Below are 13,128 nucleotides of genomic sequence, written 5' to 3'. Positions count from 1 at the left end.
ATAGTCACAAATGTGTAGAATGACATTCACACAAAGAAAATGACATACACACATGTTTACGACATATTTACTTTTGCACTTTACTTCAGTTACGCTGCACAACGTCAAGTCGGCACTTACAACCTCTCAGATCTGGAAGTACAAGTTCAAATCCTAGCGCTCTGACTTTTGCTACTCTTTTTTGCGGTATTCTGTTGCAAAACTCACTTGTGCACTTGTATATGCAGATGTGAGAGAGCAGAGCTGGGGGCGGGGCTTTGGTGCGAATGAAGACATTTTATTGGTCGATGCCCGACCAATGAACAACGCCAATTGTTTTCACTGAATATCCTTAGCTTTGACAGGATTTTAAGACACTGCATTCATTTTGCCATTCAGGTATTATCTAGTAGACAAATAATGCAACATATTTTATATGTATATCCCACTGCATATTGCAGAGTAAACTCGCTGTACCAGAGCATGCTTTGATCTCACCGCCACGCGGTCACGTGGTTCATGGAGCTATCAATAGTACTAAACTAAACGTTTTGTCAATATGCTTGAAATGTATTAAATGGGACAGACAGTAGTTACATTATATTTGCAGCGATTTCTAGTAATTTGTAACACATAAAGTGCATTGATTATGCATGGATAACTTCGTTGACTAATGACTATGCGTTACAATAGCATTTTATACTGAAAAATGAAACAGCATTATGTTCTCATACTCCTCCTTGGCAGTTAAATGTCACTAAACAATTAAGTGTAACTTTTAACCAATAAAATAACTGTACTACATGTTAACTCAGTCCTGTTTAGTTAATTTGAAGAGATCATGGTACTACATAATATGCGCAATAATTATGATCCATGAATGACCATTTGAAATATAACATTTTCTAATATGGTTATTATTTATACTACAATAACTGTAGTATTTAGGTTTAAATTCCAGTGCAAAGAGGCACGCTTTAAATTATTTGGCATTTGGTGGACAGAAAGATAATATTCATATGCAATTCCATTGCTTAAACTCTAGATGGCCTTGTTGATGTTTAATAAATACATGTATTTAGCTCTACTAGTTGCTCAAAACAGTATTTCTGGTCATAAGTGCTTATTTTTTAGGTTTTGCTGTTTAATGTACATTTAGACATTATTAAACACTCGATTTTTATTTAAAAAAAATTAATAATAATAATGTTGCATTTAAAAAGATTCATTACTGACAAGCAAATTAGGAATTTAACCCAATGAAGATGTTAAAATTATTTTTACAAAACATAAAAATAATAAAAACAGCATTATATTGCAACTCTGGTACAGTGATATGCAGTGGGATATACATATAAAATATGTTACATTATTTGTCTACCAGATAATACCTGAATCGCAAAATTAATGCAGTGTCTTAAAATCCTGTCAAAGCTAAGGATATTCAATGAAAACAATTGGCGTTGTTCATTGGCCGGGCATCGACCAATAAAATGTCTTCATTCGCACCAAAGCCCCGCCCCCAGCTCTGCTCTCTCACATCTGCATATACAAGTGCACAAGTGAGTTTTGCAACAGAATAGTGATGGGATTTATGGCTCTTTGAGGGGATCCGGATCTTCGCGATCCGTTCCTTTCAAAGAGCCGTTCAAAAGAACGGCTCTTTTGGCTCTTTTTAAATATTTTGTCAGTTTTAAGAAGCCAGCTTGGGGGCATCTCAGTTTATCCTGGAAATAATTACTGGGAGGAAAAATGAGGTGAGATTTGTAGTCAAATAATTAAAACTCAGATATCACACACCAATATCTGAGTTTGAATTATTCTGAAATATTGATTATTACCTCGTTTGTCATGTGTGGACTATATTCCATAGGGTTGCACAAATCCCTCTGCTTAGACAGTGACATCACTATTTTGGATTTACCTTTAGTAAAAAGTGTGTGTGTAAAGCTACGTTGACTTATGTTATTCATACAATACCTACTCAAATAAACATCAAAAACAAAGCCGGCTGCAATGAATTTCTGTGCAAAACAGCTTTTACTACAAACACTTTCACACAAGAACATTGTTATCACACAAGAACATTTTGATAGAAAACAAAAAATATTTAAAGTAGATAAAATTAGAATAAATAAAATGGAAATGTCTACATACTACATACTATTACTACTGTAAACTTTGCAAATAGGACATCAGCCCCTTCAAGTCAATGAACAATAACAAAGTGGGCTGCAATGAACATGCACAACTAATAACTAATATCATCACGCTATAAAGGGTTGGCCTGCGCTGGGTGCGCCCCTCCCCCTATAACTGTTCTGTCTCGCGGAGGAGCTCATTTGTGTGCATCTGTGTGAAACACGCATAGGAAAAAAGAACGACAGAAAGAACGGCTCCCCTCCAGCCGTGACTCGGCTCCCATCGTTCATGTTTATGAGCCGTTCAAAAGAATCGGTTCGTTCGCGAACGTCACAACTCTAAACAGAATACCGCAAAAAGAGTAGCAAAAGTCAGAGCGCTAGGATTTGAACTTGTACTTCCAGATCTGAGAGGTTGTAAGTGCCGACTTGACGTTGTGCAGCGAAACTGAAGTAAAGTGCAAAAGTAAATATGTCGTAAACGTATGTCATTTTCTTTATGTGAATGTCATTCTACACATTTGTAACTATTAGTCTACAACTTCCAATTCAAAACACGGGTGTTTTGATCATTGTCTGTGTGTGCAAATTGAAAGATTCAACTTTTCACATCAGAGCTGTGAGTGTAAATTTTAACTTACAAATACAAATATTAATATGACAAGTTCTCACATTCAGATCTTCAACCTCTCGAGTTTTGCTACTGATTTACCTTTATAGTTTGGATCAGACTCCGAGTAATCAGAGAGAGAGAGAGAGAGAGAGAGAGAGAGAGAGAGAGAGAGAGAGTGGACTGTGGAAGCGCACAGCTGGAGCAGAGAAGCAGAACTACTGTTCAGGGTTTCAGGTCAGTTTCATCTGTAAAGATGCTTTTTTGTCTTTGTTTTTTTATTTAATTAATCAAGCAGCAGCACGTTGCTCATCAGTCATCACTCAAAATACTATATAAAGGACATCATTATTATCTGTTGTAATGTTACAGTAGGAATTTAGCTGAAAAAAATTCAGATTTTTTTTTATAGGTTTAGGGGGAGCTACGAGAGACAACGCCACAACCCTTACGAAAATTAACATTTTAATATTTAACTATAAATCCAGAGAAAATGGTTACTATTGTTTAACTGTGGTAACCAAAAATGTAAAATTATTTTACAAATGTATTTATTTAAAAATAAATACAAATCCATTTGTGTTTTCAACCTCTGCCATCTCAATATACTGTAGGAGTACACGAGCACATAAACATAATTTCTAGAACTGCTCTGTGTCACTTCATGTGCATTTTACTTATTTTGAGAAAACTATCATCATATACAAAGAGACAGCAGTTTAAAAAAAAACACCAATGTTTCAGGAGTTTATTACACAGAATACGTCACATGCTTATTAGATAAATGTATTTAAGTTGATGTATATGCTTTCATTTATTATTCTTTAATTTTCACAAATTTAGAAAAGTAATCAAAAAGTACTCAAAAGTAATTAGTTACATTACTTTAATAAAGTAACTGAAAAAGTTACACTACTATTACATTTTAAACAGGGTAACTTGTAATCTGTAACCTATTACATTTCCAAAGTAACCTTCCCAACACTGGGAACACGTTAGGTAAAAAATGTTAACCTGAATGCAATGTAAGTCACTTTGGATAAAAGCATGTGCTAAATGCATAAAATGTTACATTTAAATACGTTTATTTGGTTATTTTAATATCATATTAAAACTGACTTCCTCGTGTATTTTTTTTCTTGCTTTTCAAATGCCTCTCTGGGAAGACTTTCAATGTTAAAATATTAAATTCATTATAATAGTAACTGTTACAATTCATTATAATATTTATTATTCTGACTTTGTCATGACTGTGACATCATTTCCACCATTCCCAGTAAAACATTTATCAAATTGAAAAAACAAAGGTAAATATAACTTGTGAGCAGAATAACTTTGAGTCATTTCCAATCAAGGTATAATTTTATTTAATTATGAAAAAAAGAGTGAAAATATTATTTGATTGTGTGAAATCCAAAAACATAATTTTCACTACTGACTCACAGATTTACACTTTGGAAGAAGAAGAAGAAATTAAGAATTAAATTTTAATGTTCTATGACACGCAAAAGGAGATGAACTCATTTCGTGTAATTCTGGATTGAAAGGACACAAGGACTGTTTCCCTGAATGCTGTAAGTCACTGTTGGGAACGTTACTTTAAAAAAGTAATTAGTTATAGTTACTCACTACTTGTTCCAAAAAGTAACTGAGTTAGTAACTGAATTACTCTATAATAGAAGTAACTCGTTACCAGGGAAAGTAAATATTTGCGTTACTGTAAAAAAAAAAAAAAGTTGCTATATGTCAAAGAATTTTTTTTTTGTTGCAGTTTTCACAAGTCATTTGAAATAAGTAGAACAGACAGGTGTTCGTACATAACTTTCGAGATTTATTGCACGTCAACAGACAGCAAGAGTTTTATCCTGCACTCTTTGTAAGAAAAGTGTTTTTGGCCACTAGCTTTGTAGATGCGTGTGTCACACATTACATGTACACATTACATGCACGTTCTTGCCTTTGACTACAATGAATTTAAAGTAGTGCTTATATCTCCACCTTGAAAATGCCAACTTTTCATCGGATTGCTCCTGACTCGCCATTTCTGCTGCTACTGCGAATCTCTGTGTAGCTGTTGCGTGTGTGTGACTGTGTGTGTTTGGCGCCGCTGGCGCGTGTGTGTAAAAACACTGGCTCTGATTGGCTACCATGAAACACATGACTCTGCCTTAGCCAATCATAATCGCTTAACTCGTTATTAACCCACATGCTCACTCGCTGTGTGAGCCAGGGGTGCGTTCGGATTGCATATTAAGGCCCCGTTTACACGATGGGAAAACGCAGATATTTCCCTGCGTTTTGGCCTGTCATTTACACGAAAACGCCGTTTTTATCCCTGAAAAAGATTATTTCTAAAAACTCCGGCCAAAGTGGAGATTTCTGAAAACGCCGGTTATGTGTTGCCGTGTCAACTGGGAGAAACAGGGTTTTAGGTTCTCAAACGTCACATTATGCACCAGAAAATGCTTAATGTCATGTGAGCGCCCTATGTTTTAGAGTTTGTTTGGGTAACGTTACTGTTTGATTATGGATGCTGTTAAGGTGGTACTCATTTTTACGTTTGTGCAAACGCTTTTGAAACGCTTTTTCCTATATAAAGTTTCAGTTCTTGTCAAAACAACTGTTTTCATACAGCGTTAGCTGGACGCTGTTGCCCATATTAGGAGTTTCCTGTTATGACTTTCTGCGCTCTATAAAGAGGATTCTGATTGGCTTGCATGGCTTTATCCTTCTCCCTACACTGCCGCCCATAGGTTTGGCATAGTTATGATGGCGCTCGACGGCGTATTTATGCGGGTTGATGTAAACGACAACTTTTTTGAAAACGATGTTGTGTGCACGATGTTATTTTTGAAAACGGAGGGGGGGAAATATTCATTTCTCTAAATACCCGGCTATGTGTAAATGTGGCATAAATCAATGCATAATAACGCACCGCATTTGACGTTCAGTAACGTTAACGCCGTTGTAACGACGGGAAAAGTAATAAGTTAGATTACCCTGTTACTGAAAAAAATAACGTCGTTACCTAACGCCGTTCTTTTAACATTTTAAATGATTTTAAATGATTAATTTAATTACATTTTAAATGATTAATTAAATGCATCCGTGGTGAAGTTATGAGTGAAAACACATTAAAGAACCAGAAAGACTCATAAATCAGTACAAAACTTTTACATTTTTGAGTAAATGAGACTGTTATTAGAAATAACCTCCATCAGCAGCTGCAGTGTCTCTCAGCTGTATCAGTGCAGTCACTGTGACTCTGACTGACGGAGGTTTTTGTACGACTCTTTATCACTGTGTGAACACACAGCTACTAGGACAGTGTAGACTCTGACAGTAATAATCTCCTGTATCTTCAGTCTGGACTCCTCTGATGGTCAGAGTGAAATCTTTTCCAGTACTTGCTGTTCCACTGCCACTGAATCTAGATGGAGTTCCTGACTGAAGGCTGTTTATGTAATAAATGAGGAGTTTAGGAGCTTCTCCAGGTTTCTGCTGATACCAGTATAAGTAGTTGCTGTATATTCCTACATCTATGTTACACTCTATTGTAGCTGTTTGACCGAGCTGGACAGTTTTAACTTTAGGTTGAGTCAAAGTGATTCCTCTGGAGGCTGAAGAAGAGAAAATAAATTCAGTTTGTCAGTAAAGCTCCTTTATAGCAGAATATTGGTATATTAAAATGGTAAAATAACAACAACAATAGCTTATTATTAATATCAACACTTAATATTCCACCTTGAATAAAAGCTGCAGTGGTCCAGATGAGGATGATGATGTTGTTCATTGTTGTTGTTGTGTCTTGTGTGATGATGAAGATTGTGTTCTGTTCTGCTCTCAGTCATGAAGTGTTAAACTCACAGCTCTATAAACACTCTCAGAGCACTGAAGCATGTGCTGACGATGCAAAGAAGTGGGCAGGATTCACAACAGCTTTATTTTAAGGAGATGTTGTTACAACTGTTACATGTTACAACAACAACATTAAATTATGCATAATTTAAAGTAATTAAACCAGCACCCCAACCATAACCCCACAGTAATAGTAATTAATATTACTCAGTATTTATGTAATTACATTGCAACAACGATACCTTTAAATAAAGTATAGCATATCAAAATAATAACTACACTCAATGCAGCATGACACAAAATACTTTTTAGAATCACCCTTTTCAGAAATATTTATCACCCATGATTCATTTATTATATTCATTTTATATTATATCATATGATATTCACGAGGGAGGATCGTTATTATGTAGAATAAAGCAGCTATTTCTAAATCTCTCATTTTAGTCTTCATCTAATTGTTGTACTTTACAACATTTTTGTTGCGAGTGAGTGAAGAAATGAAGGGTGGGAATAAGAATACAACACATTATGAAACATAAGCAAGATGAATTACACATTGACACATTGATAAATGGATTGAACTGAACAAACATGATTGCACAACTAATAAAGATTAATGTCAGAAATCAATATTGATTCAGTGGTGAGTTAGTGTCATGTTGCTATGTGAGACAGAAATATTTTTTTACATTTTAAAAAAGATTTTGTGTGAAGGAGTTTTTGAAAAAAAACGAGAGAGGTTTCTACACCAGTTTCACTTCTGCTGTTATCAAGCAGAACAACAGACAAACTTAGACAATAAATATTATAATGTCATCAAACTCATACAAATTCATTGTATAATCAGTTGTATAATCAATATATAATCATATACTAAATATAATGGCTGAAAACAAGAAAATTGTCTTGGGGAATCTACGCAAGTGTTAAGTCAGACAGTTGACATGACATAAGCACTGACAATAACAGCTAGGAAAACGGGTAGTTGTGTTCTTTTCTTCTCATAATAAAGTTAACTTTTGGCTGCATGTCATGTTATTTATTACTTATCAAGGCACAGAGATGTTGAAACCCGGGATTCACACGGTTCATTCAGCATGCTTCTGTTTTTCGAATGAAACCATATGATCCACACATAAGATGAAGTCAAGATGCACAAATATACTGGATGAAGTCCACTTGCATTTAATATATACTGTAGATGTTCATTTTAACTGTAGAAAATTAAGCAAATGTCCAACTCAGTTTTACAGACTTTGAAGTGTAGCCTACAGTACTTCCTGAAAACTGAAAAATTTTGATTGACTGTTGGTGAAAACATCCCAAACATGCTTTATTTGTCTTATAATTTAATCAAACTCCACTCTGTACTCTACAGTACATAAGCAACCACAAACAACCTAAATTATTACTGGTTTTTGTATTATTGTTTTAAATTTGTATCGTCAGTGCATAAGACTGTGTTGTAGTGTGTGCGCTTTTGAGGGTTTGTGTGTCTTCACATCTTCATTTCTAATCTTCATTTTTACCGTACAATTTTTTTAAAAATTGCTAACATTCTAACATTCTCCAATCTGTACACACTAAAAAATGTTGGGTTAAAAATAACCCAACTAGGGGTTGGTACAGCACCTTCCCATCTGTGGGTTATTTCAACCCAACCCATTGGGTTAAATTCCTGTTGGGTTAAAAGTTACCCAACAGTTGAGTTAAATATTTATATTAATTAACATCAGTATTTTTATTAAAAATGACTTAATACAACCATATTTTGAAACTACTTTGTTGTAAATTACAGATTTTATTTTAATATGCAAATAACACATTTACAAATATATTTTAAAATATTTTATTTAAATGTACAAGAATGTGTAAAAATACACAGTAAAAAACATTGGGTTGTTTTTTAACCTAACCGTTGGGTTACACATATTGGGTCAATGTGTTGGGTTATCTTAAAATTTGTTGGGTCATTTTTTTTTGTCGTTGGATTATTCTTAGTTATATCCCAACTGTTGGGTTAAATATGTTTCCCGCTTCACTCCGATTCAAATTTTAACGGTCCAGGCAGCGACTCAGCGGACATCAGCGGCAGCCTGCATGATTATGAAAGATAAGTAACTGTTCAGGACTCAAATGGACTTCAGATTTGAAGCATTAATGAATGTGGGTGAGGAATCCCCAAGTGTATTTAAAGATGGATCTGATCAGCCAGCAGCTAACATCGCTACTAACAGGCGCTCAAGGACGAGCAGACAGCGGCTTTCAGCTCAGAGCGCAGCCGAGCCAAGGACTCTGATAGTGGGTGACTCTGTTATCAGAAACATCCGTAGCAGGACTACAACAACATGCTGTCTTCCTCAAGCAACGGTCTCTGATGTGAACAAGAAACTTCAGAACAATTCTGATGAAGCACAAGACTGCAAATCGAATCATCATCCATGTGGGGAAGAATGATATTCGGAAAGAGCAGTCAGAACTCCTTAAGAAGGACTTCAGTGAACTCTTTGAAACACTTCGAATACTCAAAGTTCAGTCGTTCATCAGTGGACCACTCCCAGCAAGGGGAACAAATATGTTTTCACGGTTGCTTTGGCTGAACACATGGCTACAAAGATCTTGTAATATAAAAGGAATGAATTTCATTGACAACTTCAATCTTTTCTGGGGCCATAGACAATTGTTTAAACCGGATGGCCTCCACCCAAACAAACTTGGTGCTAGAGTGTTTAAGGACAATATCTACTTTTCCCTCAGTCATCCTTCAGCAGAGTGTGTCAATCCATTCAGCACACACACACCGGGTCCGAGTCATCATGTGGTTGACATATCCCACAAGGACACTGATAACACCATGCAGCCAAAACAAGCACTGTTGATAGACACTATCCTGGCTGAGACCTGCCCACAGAGCTCCTCACAGACTGACTGTGATGTATCAAAACAGCTACAAGATTCAGCACCCAGGGATTACTTTCTGGAAAACAGCCAGGGAAGCCAGGACAACATATCACAGCCACCGGAAACACCAGAGACATAGCCTCACCAGACACATTATCACTTTCTCCAGCATCTCCACCTCTGTGCTTCTCACAGAAAATGGAGGAATTGGTGTATGCTGGGACTAAACTCTCTCACTCATTTGCTGCAAGCCCGCAGATATCACAAAAAAACGGCAGGCCCCAAAACATCATAGCCTGTGGTCCCTGCTCCTGCGAGAGCTCTTCGACCACTGCCACAACGCCAGGGCCCAAACCCTCTATCTCCTGAAGGTGAACCAAAAACAACTGATAGCAGCTCTCAGTGATATGTGTCGGTTCCCCGCTATAATAACAGCAACATTCACAAATGCCTACTGAACAAGCGGGAACCTAGTGTGCCTGTAGCTTTCTCTATTTCAGTTTTATCACGTGATAGAAAGTCTAAGGCCATCTCAAGCCGAAGGGCAAACTCATCTAATCTGCGGCCTATTATGCATCAAACTAAAATTGATGTAAAGACACAAAGCACAGCCATTAAGTTAGCATCTTTAAACATTCGCTCACTAAAAAATAAATCATTTCTAATCAATGACTTTATAACCACAAACAATCTGGATTTTATGTTTCTAAACGAAACATGGCTTGAAGACAGCTGCAATGCAACAGTCCTTAATGAAGCAGCCCCTCCTAACTTCACTTACATGAGGGTCTGCAGGACTTTTAGGAGAGGTGGGGGTGTAGCTGCTCTATTTAAAGATGTCTATCAATGCAAGCAAGTGTCATTTGGTCAGTACTTGTCTTTTGAATATCTAGGGATTGTGCTGAAAGGTGCTCCACGCATTCTGTTTATTATTATTTACAGGCCTCCAAAATACTCTCCAGCCTTTGTTGAAGAGGTCACAGAAATGTTATCAATGATTTCCTCAGAGTTTGACTGTTTTGCTATTGCAGGGGATTTTAATATTCACATAGATAATTCAGAAAACAAAACTACAAAAGAAATGATAACGGTTCTAAACACTTTTGACTTGACTCAGCATGTGCATGGACCCACACACAAAGGTGGACACACTCTAGACTTAATCATCAGTAGGGGTCTAAACATTTCATCCATTGTTATTAAGGACATAGCACTATCTGATCACTTCTGTATTTTCTTTGATATTTTGATGTCTGCTACAACTGAATCTAGATCGGTCTCTGTCAGAAGGAGATGCATTAACGAGAACACAAGTGTACTATTTATGGAGGCTATATCTTTAACACCAAGCATTTCTGCAGACTCTGTTGATACTCTCCTTGATTCATTCAACTCAAAAGTTAAGAATGTTATTGATGATATTGCTCCAATAATAATCTGTAAGAAAACAAACAGACAGAAATGAGTTTGGAGAAGATCAACAGCAGTTCAGACTATGAAAAGACAATGCAGAAAAGCAGAGCGGATGTGGCGGAAGACAAAACTTGAAATTCACTATAGCATCTACAAAGACAGCCTTCATGCTTTTAAAGTGAAACTAGCCACAGCTAGACAGAATTTCTTCTCAAACCTTATAAACAGTAACTTAAATAACACTCGTACTCTTTTTGCCACTGTTGAGAGACTGACAAACCCCCCAATTCAGATTCCCAGTGAAATGCTCTCAGACAGCAAATGCAATGAGTTTGCATCCTTTTTTTCTGAGAAGATCATGAATATCAGGAAGTCGATTAGCACATCCTCAAGTAATGCAGAGGTCAGACAGATTAGGCCACAATATCAAAAAGATACTATGTCGATTTTTGAAGCAATTGATAGCAAAATTCTGGAAGACATAGTGCAACACCTAAAATCGTCAACCTGCTATCTTGACACACTTCCCACATCATTTTTCAAAAATGTGTTTAACTGCTTAGAAGCAGATCTTTAAGAAGTGGTGAACGCCTCACTTCTTTCTGGGACATTTCCAAACTCCTTAAAAAATGCAGTTGTTAAGCCCCTCCTGAAAAAGAGCAATAAAATTATAGAAAAGGTCGTTTTTAATCAGCTGAACAAATACTTAAACTCAAATGGATACCTGGACAATTTTCAATCTGGTTTCCAACCGCATCACAGCACAGAGACAACACTCATTAAGATAATAAATGATATTCGCTTAAATTGTGACTCTGGCAAAATATCGGTGCTGGTATTGCTAGATCTCAGTGCTGCGTTTGACACTGTCGATCATAACATACTACTAGAGAGACTGGAAAACTGGGTCGGGCTTTCTGGGATGGTACTCAAATGGTTCAGGTCATACTTAGAAGGGAGAGGCTATTATGTGAGTATAGGAGAGCATAAGTCTAAGTGGACGTCCATGACATGCAGAGTCCCACAAGGCTCAATTCTTGCACCGCTCTTGTTTAGCCTGTATATGCTCCCACTAAATGAAAACATGAGAAAGAACCAAATTGCCTATCACAGCTATGCTGATGATACCCAGATTTACCTAGCCTTATCTCCAAATGACTACAGCCCCATTGACTCCCTCTGCCAATGCATTGATGAAATTAATAGTTGGATGTGCCAGAACTTTCTTCAGTTAAACAAGGAAAAAACTGAAGTCATTGCATTTGGAAACAAAGATGAAGTGTTCAAGGTGAATGCATACCTTAACTCTAGGGGTCAAATAACTAAAAATCAAGTCAGGAATCTTGGTGTGATTCTGGAGACGGACCTTAGTTTCAATAGTCATGTCAAAGCAGTAACTAAATCAACATACTATCATTTAAAAAACATTGCAAGAATTAGATGTTTTGTTTCCAGCCAAGACTTGGAGAAACTTGTTCATGCCTTCATCACCAGCAGGGTGGACTATTGTAATGGGCTCCTCACCGGCCTTCCCAAAAAGACCATTAGACAGCTGCAGCTCATCCAGAACGCTGCTGCCAGGATTCTGACTAGAACCAGAAAATATGAGCATATCACACCAGTCCTCAGGTCCTTACACTGGCTTCCAGTTACATTTAGGATTGATTTTAAAGTACTTTTACTCGTTTATAAATCACTAAATGACCTAGGACCGAAATATATTGCAGATATGCTCACTGAATATAAACTTAACAGAGCACTTAGATCATTAGGATTGAGTCAGTTAGAAATACCAAGGGTTCACACAAAACAAGGGGAGTCCTCCTTTAGTTATTATGCCGCCCGCAGTTGGAATCAGCTTCCAGAAGAGATCAGATGTGCTAAAACACTAGTCACATTTAAATCTAGACTTAAAACTCATCTGTTTAGCTGTGCATTTATTGAATGAGCCCTGTGCAATGTCCGAACTGATTGCAATATATATTTTCACTGTTTTTTTTATTTAATTTTATGTAAAATCATTTTCTAACTGTTTTAAATTCATTTTAAATAAGTACAGTTTTAATAATTTTAAAAGTTTTAAAATTGCTTGTTTTATTCTGGTTATTATTTTTCTTCATAACTATTTTACTTTCTTTTATGTAAAGCACTTTGAATTACCATTGTGTACGAAATGCGCTATATTAATAAACTTGCCTTGCCTTGCCTTGCCTTCAGATTCAA

General features: G+C 36.4%; 1 gene segment (V, D, J or C); it reads right to left on the bottom strand.

Annotated features, from left to right (window-relative positions):
* LOC132125366 (Ig kappa chain V region K16-167-like) overlaps nt 1-6,587 on the bottom strand; it is a 40,505-nt gene extending 33,918 nt beyond the window's left edge. Inside the window, 1 exon segment of the V gene segment in view lies at nt 6,475-6,587. Coding sequence covers nt 6,475-6,523 — 49 coding nt within the window.
* Nucleotides 6,588-13,128: the final 6,541 nt, after the last annotated feature.

Source organism: Carassius carassius, chromosome 43, assembly GCF_963082965.1.
Source record: "Carassius carassius chromosome 43, fCarCar2.1, whole genome shotgun sequence".
In the NCBI taxonomy this organism is placed as follows: domain Eukaryota; kingdom Metazoa; phylum Chordata; class Actinopteri; order Cypriniformes; family Cyprinidae; genus Carassius; species Carassius carassius.
The sequence above is the reverse complement of the archived record's forward strand: the minus strand, read 5'-3'. Positions and strand labels throughout refer to the sequence as shown.